This window comes from Loxodonta africana, chromosome 6 (genome assembly GCF_030014295.1).
Source record: "Loxodonta africana isolate mLoxAfr1 chromosome 6, mLoxAfr1.hap2, whole genome shotgun sequence".
Lineage (NCBI taxonomy): Eukaryota > Metazoa > Chordata > Mammalia > Proboscidea > Elephantidae > Loxodonta > Loxodonta africana.
This window is the reverse complement of record NC_087347.1, coordinates 120,279,285-120,299,959: the sequence shown is the minus strand read 5'-3', so window position 1 is coordinate 120,299,959 and position 20,675 is coordinate 120,279,285. Positions and strand designations below refer to the sequence as shown.

Sequence of the window (20,675 nt, the reverse complement as noted above, 5' to 3'; positions counted from 1 at the left end):
GTCTTTTCATGAGAATTTGAGGTCCCCATCCCACTGTTCTCCTGCTCTGTCAGGGATTCTCTGTTGCGTTCGCTGTCAGGGCAGTCATTGATTGTAGCTGGGGACCATCTAGTTTATTATTATCTTTATAACCCGATCTTTATTTGTTTCTGAGGGTTGGCATGAAAATGAGAAAATCAGCAAATTATGTTTTGCTACATTGTATGTAGTACATATTACTAATTATAAAATGTAAGAAAAAAAATGTGGTTTGCCTAGCTCAAATAGGTTATAAGTCAGGGACTACCTACACATAAATAGCCTTTAAACCTAGACTCCTTCTTCTAGACTTGATTACTACAGCCTCTCTAAAACTCTTCCACCAGCCTTGTCTTTTTATACATGACTTTTTCACATTGTGTCGTCTCAGAACTTTCTATGGAAAAGAGGGAGAAGAGAATGGAGAGGGAGTGGGAGGAAATTGAGAAGAGGAAACAGGAAATGAAAGAGATGTTTAGCATATTCTGTATTCTACCTGCTCTGGAAATGATCGTAGGCCAGTGGTGGAGAATACCAAAGTAAATAATACAAAAATTTTAAATAATTTGAGTGAAAAATAGACAGATGTTAGAATCCTGAGAAGCAAGTGCTTCACTTACAACTGAGTAAGGGTCAGAAAAGTGTTATCAGAGAAGAGCAATGAAAGTTTTTGACAAAGAGTTCAGCACAAAAAAATACAATTGACAAGGTATGCAAAGGAGAATGACTTGGAGACATCAAGGAGCAGTGTGGCATCATCTAGAAAATAGGAAGAGTTTGGTTCAGGTAGAGACACTCTGTGCTTCTGCAACAGTGTGGCAGGAGCCAGACGATGTGTCACATTCCTCACACCTCATGTGTCATTTCAGTGACATTGTATGTCACTTCAGTGACGTTTTGTAACCTCCTGGGAGCCTGTTATGGATACGAATTTTTTTTAACACATATCTCTGCAGCTGTTAGCTGGCTTAGAGTCGCTAGTTTTGGAGAAAGGATATTAGAAATTCAGCTACTAAAATATTTACATAAAAGTTGTTGATGCTCTGAATTAAGCCAGCTGTTAGAGGGAAGGACAGATGGGGTTCAAAATAAGAGCTTTTTTTTTTTTTTATTGAGTGCTTACTATGTCATTTAACCTCCAACCTGAAACAAAACTGAGAAGTCATTATGATTATCTTCTATTTAAATATGAGTAAGCTAAGCTTGAGCTATCAACTTCTACTTAGTTACAAAGCAAAAAAAAAGCTGGGCTTGAGCTGAAGTTTTTCTGAGTCCAGATACCATGTTCTATTCAGTAGAATGTTTTTCTTTTCAAACTCAAAGTCTTGGTTTTCAAAATCCTTCAAATCCTGGATATGGAAGTACTGATGACTTTATTTTTTTGATAATTATGAATTTTCAAAATGTTCCACAATCAGTTATTTTAACTTTTACAAGACAAAGTATTCTTAAAAAAGAAAAGAAGATACCCTCTTAAACCAGAAGCCTGTTCAATTGAACATATTTTTCCTGTTTTAGGACCCACTTAAATATTTCTTTTTGTGAAACATACACTAAGCTAAAGTGGTCTACTCTCCACCTTCTCTGAATAGTGCATGCATTATTACTTCAGGGTCTTTTTTACACAAAGTTTGCCACATCCAGAATCCCTTAACCCAAACATAGAGCAACTGAAAATTTTCCTTCCATCCTTTGAGTTCTAACTCAGGTCCTCTGCATCTCTAAATTATATGAATCTCTTACCTCTCTTCTCCATAGCCAGGGAATTCTTTTACAGCAAATAAAATTAGAAACTGAAAATTAAGGTTGAAAATTTAATAGTCCTTAGTTTATAAACACTGCAGGACTCCTTAATTCACTTTATGGAAAACTAAAGTATTATAATGACTCATCTCTAATAAAATCACATTGCTGAGTTTGCTGATAGCTTCAAATATTGACAAAGCCTGTTATACTCACATGAAATGGGCCATTAGACATTTGTAGAGCTATGTCCTCTACTTTATATTTACACACACACAAAAGATAACCTTGAAAAACATTTACTCTTCCCAAAATTTTCCCAAAGGACATCGAAAATGCCATTACAAATAAGTTAGGCTTAAAACCCATTGCCTTTGAGTTGATTCTGACTCATAGTGACCCGATAGAGCAGAGTAGAACTGCCCCATAGGGTTTCCAAAGAGCAGCGCATGGAGTCAAACTGCTGACCTTTTGGTTAGCAGCCCTACCTTTTAACCACTGCGCTACCAAGTTTAATTCTTCATAAAAGGAGTAAAACTAAAGTTACCAAAAAAGGTACAGTTCAAGTAACAAAGTGATATTTTAATCTTTTTTTTTTTGAATAATTATAAAAATTAACATCTACAAAATACTTATATGCCAGGCACTATTCAAAGTGCTTTATATCTATATTAATACTTTAAACAATAGAAAACCCCTATTAGTAAAGTACTGTTTTTATCCCATTTTACAGATGAGGAAACTAAGACACCCACATAGGTATTAAGTAATGTTGTCAATGTTAATGGCTAGTAAGTAGTGGACCCAAGATTCAAATACCTGCAATTTGGCTCCTATGAGAGGATCTCTGATCTTTATAATATTTTTCTTAAATCTATTAAAGAATAATGAATCACTAACAACTAGAAATCATTACAGAAAATGCATACAATTAATACTACACTTCCTTGAGTGAAATCAAACTGTTACCATTTTGGCCTGAGTGTGGGCTCCTCTCGGGCTTAGAGGATAAGAGTGTCATTAAAAATCAATCAAATTTTAAAGATTTTTCAAAGACTGTCCAGTAACACGCCTGTGAAATTACCTGGGGTTTCTGCGTTTGGGGATTTTGTTTGTTCTGAATTTGTGTCTGGCCCAGTGGTAGTGGACCGGCTCTACTATTCACAGCATCAGAGTGAAGCAGGTAGGACTATAGCAACTGCCTGCTTTTTGGTGCTCACTCATCACCTGTCTATGAATACATGGATCACGTACTCTTCTCCACGTCAAATCCAACCTGGCATTTTTACATCTAATACACCCCATGCAGCTTAGCTGCCACTCTACAAGAACATCATAAGACCTAGAGCCAGTTCTATAAAAAAAAAAAAGGAAGATTAAATGCCTTGTTTTGAAATTTCTCTCAGCATCCAGTTGATAAAGACAAACATACTGTCTACAGTACCTGGACAATTACATTAATTTATCATTTTAAATCATTGGTTTATTTTTCTCATAGCTATTCATTCAACTTCTCAACCATTTAGCATGAACACGACAGTGGACACAGAGAACAATGTGGGACTTCTTTTTGTAAAACAAACTATAAAGATCCTTAAGCAGGGTCAAGTCTAATGTCTGGCAACTCTGTGTGCTTTGCTCTCGATATTTTAGAGTGAAGCTTAGTTTTTTTGATGTTCTTTTTGACTGAGTCCATAAAACAATATTAGGTATGTTGGAAAATTAAAGAGCAGGAATGACATAATTTATTTTATTGTTGCTTATTTTCTATATTATAAGTAGCTGTTCTTTTAATATTACATTTACCACTTAGTTTGCATGTTTAAGAACATGTCTACCAAGACAAAATGACATTGTTTTTGAATGGAAAAAATGTTTTTTATACCCCAAAACACTAATCTATTGCACTGTTTGGGTGAAAAACTATAAATAAAATAAAGAAAATCTATCATGCCTAATACTCCTTAATTCTTTTTCAACCTTCCATGTATTTCCTCTTCCTTGTTCCCAATCATTTTGAAAATAGAAATTTTTAAATAATCTCAGTTTTTAAAAATTAGAACAATATTTGATATAAATAAGTCCCAAAAAGAGTCAAATGTTTACATTTTACTGGTGATGAGTATGAGGTGAGATGCCAAGTGAAATGACTTGTCCAAGGTCACATGACCAATGACTGTTAGAGACCATATTTCAGTTCTATTTACTCCTAAAACATTCCCTGGTCTCAAACTTTTTCCACTGACAAGAAGTATCATTTATTATCAGTATGTTATTCTACATCCTTCTTGAATTGTGGAATATCTAGTATTATTTCTCCACAAACCAATTTGCTTTTGAAAACTTTTCTTTGATTAAAAAACAAAACAACTAAACCAAAATATTAATTTCAGCAATAGTAATTACAGAACTATATCTAGCTTATGCCAGACAACTTATTAGGAAATACATTTATATTATTCCAAAGAATTATTAAAATGATATGATGGTATAGATATTTCTACTTCATAGATGAGGAATGGAGGTTCATTGGAAATAATCATCTCAACCCACTCAGCTGTTGTTGAAGCAGCAATTCTAATTAAAAAAAAAAAAACTACAGGATTTTATCCTTTGTTAAAGATTAGACATAATAAGGTTGGCCAATCAAGGTTATTAATGGAAAATAAGATAGATATTCACAAAATTGTCAAGAGTTTCATTTCACTGAGATTCACCATCAGAAGCAATTTCAAACTATATAATGTAAAATTGACAGAATTCTAAATGAAAAAAAAAATTATATAACCACCATCCTTAAATTTAAGTCTAAAGTAACATAATTATTAAGATTGATCTGATAGGAATATATCAAAACTGTACCTATTGCATGGAGAATGCATAACATTTTCCAATAATGGAAACATTTATAAAAACTAATACTAAGCCATAAAGCAAATCTCATTAATATCAAAACATCACTATTACAAAGACCCATTGCTGATAGCTAATTAGTTTCAAATCAGTTCCACATTTTTGTAAATTTAAAAAACAAACTCCAAAATAACCCGCCTGAAATAAGATATCACAATAGAAACTGGAAAACAATCAAATTAAATAGTAATAAATGCAATACTAAAAAACCACATAGAGAAAAAAAAAAATTAAGCCAATTTAGAGAGTCTCCAGTGCTTACATTAGAGAAGAAAAAAAGACACACTGAAAGTTAACGAGGCATTCCTTTTAAGAAGTTAGAATAAGCCACATCAGAACAAATCCATACAAAGTAGAAGAAAGAAATTAAGAAACTTAAGAGAAAATTTTAAAACAAGAAACAATGAAATAAAAAAACAGCGTTATAATAAAAAAAAAAATTTTTTTTTTTTTCAGAGAGGGTCAAATAAATTTAACATTTGACTCTTGACAAGACAAATATAACATTTATGAATCCCAACCAAGTTTGATCAGGAAAAAAGAATGTACTTATAATTTATGCTAGGAAAGAAGATATATAACAATAAATGTAGATATTAATATGATAAGAGAATATTATAAAAGTATGATACTAAAAATTAGAAACCTAGGTGAGATAGATTTCTAGAAATGTATAAATTAGCAAAACAAATTCAAAAGTAAATGTAACACATAATAATCCTATATCAATATTAGAATCAATTTTTTAAAGATGTTCCCATAAACAAACAGCATACCTACACATGCTAGATGATAGGTACTTCAGTAAAACTTAAAAAAAGAAATAAAAATTCAAATGGAAAAGGTAACCATTAGTTACAATTAGTCTATGTAAAAATAATTAGGAATTGATAAGTGAGCTTAAAAAGTTGATGTACACAAAGTCAGTAACATATCTTAATTATATCATTTCTATGTACCAGTAACGGAGAAAAAGGAAAAAAAAAAAAAAAAAACAAAGACAAAAACTGACAGCATTTAAAATAACATCCAAAATTATGAAATGCAAGATCTTTAGGTATAAAATTATGAGATTTCATGGAAAGATATTAAAGAAGTCCCAAATAACTGAAGATACATAAAATGTTTTGGATATGAAGATTTAATATCACTAAAATGTTAATATCCCAAAATTGACCTACAGATTCAGAGTAATAACAGTCCAAATACCAACTCTGACTATGTAACATAAAAGCCAATTCTGAAATTCGTTATGTCTGTCTTCCTGATTGCATGAAACAGAAATAAAACAACAGCAAAAAGTCAAGCCAAAAGCTGGGCAACGATAGACTTGACAAAGTATCACCATCTGAAATATGCGAAGAATTCTTTTTTAATTAAAAAAAGGATAAAACATGAAGAAAAATGGGCAAAAGATACCAATATGTATTTCATATAGGAGAGAATATAAATATCCAGTAAATATATGAAAGCTGCTTAAATTCATTAGAAATCAAGGCAGTAGGAAATGTTAATAAGTTGCAATGAACTACCTTTTTATACCCATAAGGTGAGGAACAATTTCAGTCTGGAAACCTAGGTATTGGTGAGAACATGGAACAAAAGGAACTATCACATAGTTGCTGGTAAAAGTTTAAACATAACAAACACTCTAGTAATCAATTTAGCAGTGCCAAGGTGGCACAGTGGTTAAGAACTCCGCTGCTACCTAAAAGGTCGGCAGTTCAATCCACCAGCCACTCCTTGGAAATCCTATGTGGCAGTTGTACTCTGCCCTATAGGGTCACTATGAGTCAGAACTGACTTGATGGCAATGAGTTTTAGTACATTTGAGCATACACATTCCATATAGCCAGGTAACACCATTTTCCGGGCATTATTCTCTTTAGAAAGTCCTTTACATGAATACCATGAGACGTGGACAGGAATATTTATAGTATTCCTTAAACTGCTAAATTATCTTTTTGATATAATTTCAACACAATACAAATCCTCTTTGAATGAATATTGCAGGTGTGGACTTCTGTGTTAAATGTTTGACTTAAAAACAGGTTTAAGAATAAATAACTTTTTTTTTTGAGTTTTGCAGGAAAATTGACAATATTGTATAATAAAAATTTTACGAGGCCCTAGTATTATTGAGTTCTATTGTAGGTTTCATTATTAACTAGCAGTTTTACCATATATTACTCTATAAACTCTCTAAGTAAATTATAAAATAATACTAGTATCATTTGATATAGTCTTAAATGAGAAAACTAAATATAAGATACAAAAGGTGCTTTGAAAAACATCAAGTATGACACAGCATTTTTACAAGGACAATATTTTTCATAGGGCCATGGCTCCCATTACTTGGTGTATGGTAAGTCCTGTGCTTACCAGCTGCTGCCCTTGGACACCCCAGGCTGCATACTGCAAGACAGAGTCCTCTACTTCTGGTGGATTTAACTCCCAAACTTCCCTTAAAAAAAAATGTAAATATTTTACATGAATGAATTGACATCTACACCATTAAGTTGGAGAATCGTTCATGAAACCCAGAAAGTCAAAGAACTTACCTAGTGTGTATGTTGTAAATCACATATGAAGCAGTATACGAATAATGAAAAATCTGAAAAAAAGAAAAAAAAAGTTATTCTTCTTAGTTTAAAATAAAGGTCCCATGTTAATGTGTGTATATGTTCTTGCTAAAATCCAATAATTGATGTTAGGGAGGAATCAAAATATGTAAATATCCCAGTTCAGGAGTTTCTCACTTCCTCTATGCCTTACTACATACTTCTAATTCTTCTCTCTACCATCAATCTCATCCCTTATTCAATCCACTCCATACTTAGTATAACTGTGATTATATCATTTGCTTGTTCAATATTTTTAGTGGCTCCCCATTGTCTATAAAGTTTAAATTGATATTCTGATATTAAAGGATTTTGATGTTTGTCTTCTACAAGCTTTGCCACACTTATCTACCACGACTTCCCTGTATCCAGTCTCCACTTCAATCAAATTAGATGAATTCCTCTTGTATACCATGAACCTTTTCTGCTTTTTTTTCTTGGATATCCTACCCTAAGTCAAGTAATTGCACACTGATTCCCCCAGTTAAAAGTCATCTCTTTGACACTTTATTGTATGACATTTAATACATGACTCACTCAGGTGACCTATATAAGCATTTTAAGTCTTTTTTCCCATTGGAACCTATATAAGCATTTTAAGTCTTCTTTTCCCATTGGAATACTGTTAGGTCCAGGTGTGCATTACCTTTGCATCTACCACTTTATCTAATACAGTATAGTGTTTACAGAAAATAATCAATATCCACAGAGTAATAATTCCATACTCATAAAGTCACATTTTTTTTGGTGGAGACCAGAGGTCAACATCCTACAAGTCATCATAATGGAAATGTACGCGATCTTTAACAGATTTTAGTGCCGTCTTACAAAGAACTCTGCTTCTTTGTAAAGCCAAATTTTCTGAGAGGTTGTAGCACTCACCCCCGGGTGGTTCAAACAGTTAAATGCTCAGCTGCCTACCAAGGGGTTGGTGTTTTGAATCCCCCCCAGAGGAGCCTTGGAAGAAAGACCTAGCAATCTACTTTTGAAAGATTAAACAAACGTTGTTGATTCAATTCCAGTGCTTGGCTACGCCATGTTTGACAGAGTAGACTGTTCCATTGGGTTATCTTGACTGTCATATTTACAGAAGCAGATCAGTAGGACTTCTTTTCCATGGGGCTGCTGCGCGGGCTTGAACCACCAACCTTTAGATTCGCAGGCTAGCGCAAACTGCACCACCCAGAAACTTTTCAAAAGATTAACCCATTGCCTTCCAGTTGATTCTGACTCATAACAACCCTGTAGGAAACAGTAGAACTTCCCCCTAGGGTTTCCAAGGCTGTAGCCTTTTCTGTTGTACATAGGGTTGCTATGAGTCGGAACTGACGAGATGGCACCTAACAACAACAATCTTTACAGAAGCAGACTGCCAGATCTTTCCCCCTCTGAGCGGCTAGTGGGTTTGAACCACTGACCTTACAGTTAGCAGCTGAGCACTGAATCAAGTGCCACCAGGGCTCCCTTCAAAAGATTATAGCTGTTGAAAACCCTATGGAGCACAATTCTACACTGAAACACAGGGGATTGCCATGCGTTGAAATGGACTCAGTGGCAAATTTTTTTTCCCAGCATCCATCTCACAGGGACCATAAGGGATAATACAAAGATATCTCTGTAGTTCTGTCCTTACTAACTAGAGATGATGAAACAGTGGAATAGACAGGAAATGAGGAAAATTGCAAAACATGGGTTAGGGAAAGAGATTCAGTGAAAATTATTTTTCTCTAAGCTGTGTGAAGCTAGTGAGGCAAATTTTTCTCTACCTAGCTATATTGTTATATTATTAGTTCTAAGATTTATGGAACTTATATTGATACTTTCATTTTTTCAATTTCAATGACTTTAAAAGTTTTTTTTTTCTGTAATGGATTCACGTCAAATAAACATTATTAACACCGTTAATTAAAACTCCCTAGAAGTCAAATTGATATTTATCAAAGCTACGATAATAGCTTCAATTAAACAGGACTGGACACATATTTGATAAAACAATGTTAGAGTTCTCTCTTTGCATTGCATTTGCAATTGCTCCCCCCATTTGTTACAATATTGTATTTTACAATGAAGCATCAATCTCTCATTCCTTTGGAATAACTATTAAAGCTGAGATTGCCTTTAGTATAGAGTCGTGAAAGCAAAAATAATGTTTTCCTGGTGTCTGTTTTGGCACCCACGTGTATACTTAAATTCCATATTTGACTTCAAACAAATTTTGCATCTTGAACCTATGTAGCTGACAATGGGACAAGAAATGTGACCACCTCTGAAAACATACTTTCTGTCCCAGAAAGTTGTCACCAAAGCAAACATCCAGGTGAAACCTTGAAACTCAAAACAGATATGTCAGTGATTTTATGGGTAAAAGGAGACTATCCATTCCATTTATTAATCACCTCACACACTGTACTTGAATTCTAGGCTCACATCCATCTTGAAAGAAAGAGTTACCATGCATTAGTGTTTTGGGCAAGGTGGGCCACCAAAACAACCACTGAGACAGAGCCAGATAGAGCTGGTGTCTTTCTACTCTATATTTGTGATAGAGGTTGCATCCTCTTCTCAAAACATGAACCGAAAGAACTTAGATGTCTACCAGGTGGTTGCATTGGAGAGGAGGGTATACAGTCAACTCTCAGCTTTATGAGTTTTTAGCCTGATACAGTATTTGTTTCTCTCTGCTGGTGTGCCAAGGTGGAAGACCGCAATAAAGAAGTTAATAGTGACTTGTCTGCAAACTCATAACAGGTTAAAGTAACAAGTTACAGGGCTTTCGGCTTCATCTATTGACAGCTATGTAACTACAAAGCCAGCAGTTTGCCTTCTACAGATAATTAGAACCTAGCCTGAGGATAAAATGCTTTCCTCTAAAATCCTTGTCTTTTGATGTGTGTGTGTGGATGTGTGTGTACTATGAGCGGATCCCAGATATTTCATGTTTTGTAACATCTCATAATTGAAATAATATTCTTGTCTACAACCTAATAGAAAGAGTATAGAGGGGGCTGAAACAGATCTTGAATCGTGTATAGCGTTGGAGAGATTTTAAAAAGAGGATCCTCAATAACAATTAGGTTTACCTTTCCTGGACATCTATATTAACGCACACTGATCTAAATTCAGTCTGCATTATTCTGCATCGCAGTCTGTCTCCCCACCCCACATGGATAGCATTTCTATTTTTTCTTAACACTTCTCATTTTCTTCTATCTTAATCTCCTTGTCTATCTGGGCTAGGTAAGTCTAGTTTTAAGATGAGGCAGTCAGAGTGGAGTCACTTAAGGTTAGGAAGGGTATTCCTTTTTCTTACGATATTTGGCTAGTGCATATTGAAAGCCAAAGTGGGCGTACGTTGAGATCCTTGAGTACAAACACATTTCAAGCCAGAGCTGCATTTGAGACTATATTCTTTCTACCTCTGCAAATAATGTGCCATGCTTGTTACGGATTATGAATAAGTATGGCAATGGAAGTAGAGGTGGAACTGAATTAAGGTATAATGTGCAAAAACCTTGACCAAAGCTTACTCCTGGAAGCATGTCTTGAGATGTCCAACCATAAACCCCGTGATGCTAAAGGCGTAAGGATATCCAAACAGCATCTTAAAATCCTGCCACCCAGTCTGGACCCCATTATCTCTACATTACCTGGGAAACCCAAGAAGAAGTTGATTCTGAGAATTGTATCCTAATACCAGTAACGTTAGACATAGCATGAGATATCATTTGGGGGAGGGAGGACAGCAGGCATATTTAAGTCCTGCCAGGACCTGAACACAAGAAAATTATAAAAGTATGCAGAAGGGTGGCATTCATGCTCTTTGAACAATTGTCTGTTAAACTGATAATATTTCTTTATTCCCACATGTTTTCAGTCAGTTTATATGCATTTATTGCACATTAATCATATGCCAGCTAATAAGTTAGGTATTTTGCCAAATAAAAGACCATGAAATACATGATCCCTGTCCTCGAAAAGTCTATAATCCAGCCGAGGTTACAAGGTTAAGAAAAATTACATTAGTACAGAGCATTCTGTTACAACTCATGCATAAATTAAATCTTGCCAATTATAAGCCCACAGGCTTTCCAAGAAGTGATTCATCTTTTTGGTTTCAAGAACACAACATAGAGAAGATCATAGCTGACTCTGGCAGTGAAGGGATCGATATAAATTGAGAACAAGGCAGCTAGTGTACAAAACTTAAACAGTCCTACGTAGAAAAATAACTCTCGAATTGAAAATTTGCTACATACCAGACTCTGCTGAGTGCTTTACATATATTCCATCATTTAATCTTTAAATCAACTTTAAGAGGTACTAGAATTTGTAATTTACCGGACAATTTTTGAAAGCATGGAAAGTTTAAGAAACCAAGCCACCAGGTGAGCACAGATCTCTCTAATGGTACCCACTTTATGACTTAATCTCGCTGCACACTCTCTTTCAGGGAACCGTACGTGAAGTGCAACTCCAGCTTCGTGAAAGATTCATTTCTGAAAGATCTATTAAGCTACCTTTCAAAGATTTATTAACAGTGGTAGGCCGAAATTAATTATGATTACCATAGCTAAGAGAGATTTCATTTTGGAAAAATGATCTAATATATCAGATTAAAAATGTAAATCCCTTTCTCTTCAGCTGATTTTCACACACATTTTTTTTTCTTGTAATATCTGTTATTAACTAAGACATCTATGGAGATTCATGTCCAGAAGAGTTACACTTACAAGGAAAAAGAACAAGATACTCCAGTAATTTATGCTTGAACCAGAGGTTTATGTCTCTGGGTGACAAAGCTTTCTCTGCACGGTAGTTAAATTGCTGAACTGGTATAAATAGCATTCATTTTCATGGCCTGGGGAATATTTAAAATAGGACTACGGATTTGCCAATGAATCAAACAGTTACAAAAACCGAACTGTGGGGAAGCAATTCTCTGAGTAAGTAGCATTTATGAAAGAATGCCAGTGATGGAAATAACAATATAGGCAAAAGGAGATCTGCTTCTCCTGGAAGTAAATGGTACAATGATGTCAATTTTGCTCTACCTCTTAAGATGATTAAGTGAGGCTTTGGTTTGGAAGACTCCTACCTTTACTATGCAGTTTAGAACTGTGACAATCAGGTAGGAAAACTCAAGTGTAGTAAATACAATTCACAAAATGACAAGCTGAAGTGCTACAAAATCTTTTTCAACACTGCAAAAACAAGCAAAAAAAAAAAGGCTTGTGAACATTGTGAAGAATAAAAATTGAGTGAAAGGGAAAATAATTAGTGAGGGAATGAAAGACATAATAAATATTTATCAGTACTTTAATCTACTTTCATGTGTTTATCATAATGCTCACTGTAGGCTTGTAACATATTATTATCCATCAAGGACACTCTACTAATACATCCAGCATTGGAACCAAGGTGTTTTGCTGCCAAAATCCATGTCCTTTCTACTACAATAAAGGAGGAAAAAATGCAAGCATTGTTTTAATATAACACAATGTAGTGAAGGAGTCTTCGATTATATTACCATTATGGTAAGTGGCAGACTTGGAAACATACTCAAGGAGTCCAACTCAAAAACTACATACAAAAATCTCATAAAGCTGATAAAGTTTAGGTGTTGCTTTGTTAAGCTGTATTTACGCCAAAATTATAAGAACATTTAAAAATAAACTTGCTAATTAAAAAAAGACCTATCAACCCCATGGTGCAAACAGTTCAGCATTCGACTACTAGCAGAAGGGTTGGTGGTTTGAGCCCAACTAGAGGCACTTCTTAGCAAAGGCGTGGTGATAAACTTCTGAAAGGTTACAGCCTTGAAAATCTACGGGGCAGTTCTACTCTGCACACATGGGGTCGCCGTGAGTCAGGATCGACTTGATGGCTACGAACAACAACAATCAAGGGGGAGAAAAATAACACAAAATGACTGATACAGGTTTTGTATTAATGACTTTCACAACACTATAACCACATGAGTAATTAAGACTCATCTGTGTCGTGTAATTTTTTGTTTATTCCTCAAAAAATCATAATGAATATCATTTCCAAAAATGTATAATAATTTGTTTAAGTGTTTACCTAATAATAGGTATTTAGATTGTTCATATTTTTCACATATAAAATGCTGTGATTATTTTCATTGCATATTTGGGCATATTCTTAGGTTATTTTCTTAGAAGTAAAATGTATGGATTAAAGGAAGTACACATTTTATATTTTGATTCACATTACCATTTCCCAGAGAGGTTGAAAAAACCTGCACTCGTGTTACACACGTATCTTTCTTTTTTTTTATTCCCATGTTACCCATTGTATTGATTTGGATTATTGAAAGGCAGAAAAAAAAATTGTTTATATTTGCAGTTTGATTATTCTTAAGCTTGAATACCTTGTCATAATTTTTAATCTCTTTGTACTTCTTCATTTGTGGTTTATCTATCCATGTCTTCTCTTTATTTGATGGGGTTATTCCTCATTTTCTTGTTGATCTCTGAAAGCTCTTTTAACATATTGTACAAGTTTTTTTTTTTTTTTTCATGAATGGAACATTTTACCCAATTTAATGTTTGATTTTTTATTTTGTGTGTGTTTTCTGTAGATAAATTTCAAGTCTTTACATGGTTATTTCTAATAGTTACTTCCTTTTTGGTTTCACACCTTAATAGCATACTGAGAGAGGCTTCTTTAAATCAACATTATCAACTTTCAAACAATATTTTCTTCTAGTATTTCAAAATCCTTAAATCTCTTCAATCCACCTTTAACTGTTTTTGTTTAAGGTGTAAAGTATAAATCCAGTATTATTTTTTATTTCCCGAATTGCCAGGCAGTAGCCCAATACCATTTGTTCAATTATTATTATTTTTTTTCTTTGTTTAAATATTACTCTCGTTATATACTAAACCCCTTACAGAAATTTAGACTATTTCTTGGTTATTTTTGTTCTTTCTATTTATGCAAAGGTGCCCTGGTTAAGCGCTTGGCTGCTAACTGAAAAGTAAGCAGCTCAAATCCACCAAGCACCTTTGTGGGAGATAAGACCTGGTGATCTCCTTCTGTAAAAATTACAGTCTAGGAAATGCTTCTCTGTCCTACAGGGTTGCTATGAGTTAGAATCTACTCGATGGCACACAACAGCTACTTATGCATTCCCTTATTCATTTTTTTATTCATTTGCCTTTCCTGACTAAAACCACACTGAAACATTAAAATGTATTTAAATGTTTGAGAAGACGAGTACATTTTCATCTTTTTTGTGATATATAAACACTCTCGAATTTTGACTACTAAAATACATGTCAACTTCTTTATTTAGTTCTAGTCAAGCTGAACAAAGGATTAAATATTATTGAAGAAAACATTTACTGTCTATTTTCTTTAAAAAATATTTAGTCATTTGTTAAAACACATTTTTATTGATAATTAACAGAATTTATATTGTTCGTATTTTCAATTAGTATATTCCATCGTCATATTAGTCAAAGTTTGCAGGGTGGTGTGAGAGTGGAGATAACGGGTTAAGTGTTAATGAGCCAATGTAGATTGTGTGTATGACTCACCATTCGCTGTGTAACTCTGGGTAAGTGACATAACTTATTTTGCCTCAGTTTCTTGGTGATGACTTGTTCAAGTAAAATCCCAGCCTCTCTTTTAGAGAATGGGAGGTGACTGGAGGGGTTGAAGTAACTCTGGCAAGGAGAGGGGCCTGAGCAAAAATCTTTGAGAATAATGAATCTTGAATGAAAATGCAAGTAAACATCAATAAAGATCAATGTGCTCTTTTTCAGTTTCTTATGAAAAAGTATCTGAATACCAAGCTAATGAAAAAGATTTTTCAAAAGGGAACCCGACTCTAGAAACAACTTTACAGCGCAATGGCGCAACAGTAACATTGGAAAGTTGTTTTCTGCCGTAGTACACTTATGCCTTACTGATTTTCACCATAAAATGCCCTGTGACCTCTATTTGTAAGGTCTTGATGGCAAGAAACTCTACCTAAGGATTGCCTTTCAACTGTTCTATGTATATTCAGTTGGGCAAGCATGTGGCCTGAACTAACATGACTATTACTAAAAGCATAACTTTCCCCCTGAAGCGGCCAAATCTTCAGCCCTAAAGCTCAACCAATCTACATCTGTGAACTGAACCTTGAAAATGTCAGACACATTATCCAGAAACCAGCATGTAGAGGAGGCGCCGGAGCCTGAGGGTAGAGAACACACCTTTTCTCTCTCTTGGGAAGGCTACATGCTAGGAACACATAGTTATTTGCAAAAACCTAAAAATCCATTCCGTTGAGTCGAATTCTGACCTACAGCGACCCTAAAGGACAGAGCAGAACTATCCCATAGGGTTTCCAAGGTGGTAAATCTTTACTGAAGCAGGTTGTCACATTTTTCTCCCGCAGCCAAGTGCTTTAACCACTGAACCACCAAGGGAGGGAGCTAATGCAGATTGTTGAGACCAGAAATCTGAAGATTAAGGGAAAGCAAGTATGTGGGATCGTTTCCTTCACTTCTGTGCTCTATCTCCCCTTGATTTCAGAAGCCTAGCGCTACACTCTGACCAGTTAGTGTCTTATAACTCCAGTTTTCCTTAAAAAAAAAAAATGTACTCTGATGTTCTTCATAGAAATCATTTGAGGAACTTTATAAAAATATAAATTCCTGGAGATTGCCTGAGGTGGAACTTTGGGATCTGCATTTTAAGGTGCCTCTGGTCTTCCTTAGGTTCACGCAGGTTTGGGGAATTATTCAGCTCTTTCATAATTCCCGTTTGTTTAGAGCTAATGCGATTAAGCGCAGTTCCTGGGTGGTACAAAAGGTTATGGCTCCAGGCTGCTAACCAAAAGGTCAGTACCTTGAGTCTACCCAGAGACACCTCAGAAGGAATGTCTGGAAATATACTTCCAAAAATCAGACACTAAAAACCCCATGGGACACAGCTCTACTCTGACACACATGCAGTCACCATGAATCTGAGTCAACACAACAACTACTTAATGTAACTGAATAGGAAAATCTGGGGCTGCAGAAGTTTCATTATAGCACATCAGAAAGGGGCTTCAGTGATATCATGTTTACCCAGTGCGAAATTAATCATCCCTTTTTGGTTTGGACTACAATAAGGAAGTTATTTCTAGTAAATGTAGAAGGTTTAAAAAACTTGTCATACTGCTGCATCAGGCTCAGAGGTCAGAAGTTGCCATGTAAAATACACAGGAGTCAAATATTATTCCCAGGCTATGCAAAGAGGGAGAGAAGATTTCAGGACCTTCATTTGCTGATGTAGCATGACTCAAAATGAGAAGAAACAGCTGCAAACATCCAATAATAATCAAAACCAGGAATGTATGAAGTATGAATTTAGGAAAATTGGAAATCATCAAAAATGAAACGGAATGCATAAAGAGTATATCCTAGGCAGTAGTGAGCTGAAATGGACTGATATTGGTCATTTTGAATCAGACAATTATATGGTTACTATGCCGGGAATGACAACTTGAAGAGGAATGGCGTTGCATTCATCGTCAAAACAAACAATTCAAGATCTATCCTGAAGTATGACGCTGTCAGCGATAGGATAACATCCATACGCCTACAAAGAAGACCAGTTAATATGACTACTTAATAAATACCTGGTAGTGGGCATTACACAAGGAGATGTGTAGGAAAGCCACCTTTTTTAAAGTATCAAAAGATGGTAGACCTTCTTTAAATCAAGAGTTATTGAAATTGAGGCTCTGAGCTTCCTGAAATAGAAGCAAGGACTGATATACACAAAAGCAACACTACAGTTCTGCCTGGGATTAGAAGAAAACAGCATAGGGAATTCACGAAAGTCTTTGCAGATATTTAACAATGAATAGTAGATACAAGGAAGCCCTCGTGGTATAGTGGTTAAGAATTTGGCTTCTGTACAAAAGGTTGGCAGTTCAAATCCACCAGGTGTTCTTTGGAAACCCTATGGGGCAGTTCCACTCTGTCCTATAGGGTCACCATGATTTGAAACTTATTTGATGGCAAGGGGTTTGATACAAGATGGGACAGAAAAAACATGATTTTCTCAATGACTTGGTTAAGGAATTTAATCTTGGAAGCTTACTACATTGAATTCAAATTAACTATATTCTAAATAGGGGAAGATCTATTTTCCATATTCCGGAAATAAGAACGATAATGGAAGCTACCTCATAGGCTTAAATAGAATTAAAATATGGATTAAATGAGACAATGCTAGCAACGTCCTTAGCATATCTTAAATGTGCAATATACATTAGTTGTTATATTATTTTTATTATTTATTAGATGTGTCTTGCTAGAGTTAATTATATGATTAATTTTCTACAGCTTTTATTATACACTGTCAATCAATTTAGTCATTCTAAACTGCATTGGTTTTTAAATAAACAACCTGAGTTAAATCAACTCTCCAGGTATTCTTAGAGGTGTCTTGACTTTCTAAACCCCTAATTTACTACTGCATACAAGATTATAGTGCTTGGAATGCAGTCAACAGATAAGGAAGAGTCCTTAGAGAATTCTTCCTTAGCCTGTCTTACTCCTCTCTGGGCATGCTTTCCTTTACATTAACTCACTGTTAGAAAGAAAGCGATTATACTGACTCATCCTGATGGTTGGAGGAAAAATAGCTAGTTGAATAATGAAATTCGTTTTGGTCACATTGCCAATTTAGTGGAGCTTATTATTATTTTATTTATTTATTTATTAAACATCCGACTTAGCCATTAATGATTCCCCTATTTTGGTGTGAGAGTGTGAGAAAAAACTTTCCAGATTTTGCATTGTGAGATAGGTAAGCAAATGCTAGCTCCACTCTTAAATAAGGTTGACTTGGGAAAGGCTTATAATTTTGTCATAGACCAAGGCAAACCCATTGCCATGGAGTTCATTCTGAGTCACGGCAACCCTATAAAACCAAAAAACCAAACCCACTAACGTCAAGTTGATTCGGACTCATAGCAACCCTATGGGACAGAGTAGAACTGACCCATATAGGGTTTCCAAGGAGCACCTGGTGAATTCCAACTGCTGACCTTTTGGTTAGCAGTCATAGCTCTTCACCGCTATGCCACCAGGGTTTCTGCAAAGTCACTTCTTTTTAACATAAACCATGCATGCAATCAACTAGGAAAGGAAATGAAAGCACTAGGGTCAAGCAAGCTACAGTGGAAAATAATTATACTTGATCTATTTTTACTACACATCATTTTAATAAGTTATATATGGGAATAGATTGTCTTAATTCCTAATGTGCTATTTTTTCCTTTGTTTGTCCCTCCATTTTCAGTATTTACAATTAAAAAAAATTACTGCTGAGTAGATTGACTCATAGCGACCCTATAGGACAGAGTGGAATTGCCCCATAGAGTTTCCAAGAAGTGCCTGGTGGATTCCAACTGCCAACTTTTGGTTAGCAGCCAAGTTCTTAACCATTGCGCCACCAGGGTTCCAAATTTGCAATCACATCATATTTATTTATATAGAAATTCACCAAAGGGATATTACAACTCTTGATGTATAAACAATAGTACCTGGTGAGGACATAAGAGAAAACAGCAACAAATAAGTACTTTGTACAACTGTGGCTACTAATAAAATAGAATAATAAAAATAACAAACCAAACACCCATTCAACCAACCAAGAAAACAATTTATTCATTGATTCATTCATTCATTTATTTCTGGCACCGCAAGGCTTATTAAGGAATAACTAAAATCTTCTCAAATGCAATGCATTACTTCTTAATCTGTAGTATTTTTATTGGACTTTTCATTAAAGTTATTCTCAGGAACATGCACAAATTCCTAGTACTTAAGCTCTAGTGAGCTTTCCAATATTGAATATATGAAGGTGGGCAGTCTCAGCTACTAGTCCTGGTGCCCTATGGGTTGTCTTGAGCGCATCGTGAATATCCAGAACATAACCAAAAACCAAACCCATTGCCATTAGTCGACTCCGAATCATAGTGACCCTATAGGACACAGTAGACATGCCCCATACGGTTTCCAAGGAGCACCTGGTTGATTCGAACTGCTGACCTTTTGGTTAGCAGCCATCGCTTTTAGCCACTAGGCCACTAGGGTTTCCATCCAGAATATATACATAATGAAATGCTTTCTTTAACAATCGGTTGCCACAATGTACCATTTGCATAACTGATGCTGAAGGGACACAAGGGGAGAGTCTCAATGACATGAACATTCTTTAGAAATGCTGAAGAAAATTTCTCAAAAAGCTGCTGCCTAGGTAAAAAGAGCAAAAAAAAATAAATAAAAATAAATTCAATTATTGGTGTTTTGCAGGTATCTGTGAAGAAGATTTTGTTTCCAAAGGGTTTTCTAAATCTAGGGATATGAGACTTGATGTAGACCAGTGTTGTCAAACAGAATAAAACGAAAGCCACTTGCGCAGTTTTAAATATTTTAGTAGCCACATTAAAAAAAAAAAAAGAAAGAAAGAAACAGGTGTAATGTATTTTAAGAACATAACGCTATTTATCTTAATATATTGGAGACCCTGGTGGCATAGTGGTTAAGTGCTACGGCTGCGGACCAAAAGGGTCGGCAGTTCGAATCCGCCGAGCACTACTTGGAAACTTTATGGGGCAGTTCTACCTTGTCCCATAGGGTCGCTATGAGTCGGAATTGACTTGACGGCACTGGGTTTGGTTGTTTTTAGTATCCAAAAATACATTATTTTAGAATGTGGCCTTAATCACACTTCAAGTGCTCAATAACTACTGGTGGATAGTAGCTACAGAACTGGATAGCATAGATCTAGACCATGAATGAATAATATGGAAAAATTTAATTTTTATTTAAGCCATAGTACAAACTACGATATTTCGTTTTTAAAGTAGACTGACCATCAGATTGGAAGGTCAATACAAACTAGCATTTAGACACATGATTTTTGATCCTGGTGGTGTAGTGGTTAAGTGACCAAAGGGTCAGCAGTTCAAATCCACCAGGCGCTGCCTTGGAAACTCTTTGGGGCAGTTCTACTCTGTCCTATAGGGTCGCCGAGTCGGAATCGACTCGACGGCACTGGGTTTATCCTTCTCAAATAATGAAACTTAAAACTACATTGGCTTTTAAAACTGTTATATTTATTTCAAGACCAAAATTCAAATATTAAATGTATGTTGCCCTTACATATGCATTAAGGACCTACATGGAATTAAAAGAAAAAAAAAAAAAAAAAAGCAATGAAGATAATATTTAAAAATAAAATATTTTGACAATTGTATCTCACAAACAATGAAAACTAGAACCAAGGATAATTTTATCAATCATGGAAAATGTTTGGATCCAGTGTTCTTTGGACATGCTCTGAGTATCACCTGTTTAAAAT

At 35.0% G+C, this 20,675-nt stretch overlaps 1 protein-coding gene across 1 annotated transcript in view; it reads right to left on the bottom strand.

The window, feature by feature from the left end:
* Positions 1-20,675, bottom strand: part of DPP10 (dipeptidyl peptidase like 10) — an 833,411-nt gene that overhangs the window by 172,558 nt on the left and 640,178 nt on the right. The window contains exons 6-7 of the mRNA XM_003405871.3: positions 7,236-7,288; positions 7,057-7,138 (exon numbers count right to left, since the gene is read on the bottom strand). Coding sequence (XP_003405919.2) covers positions 7,057-7,138; positions 7,236-7,288 — 135 coding nt within the window. The remainder of the gene's footprint in view (positions 1-7,056; positions 7,139-7,235; positions 7,289-20,675) is intronic.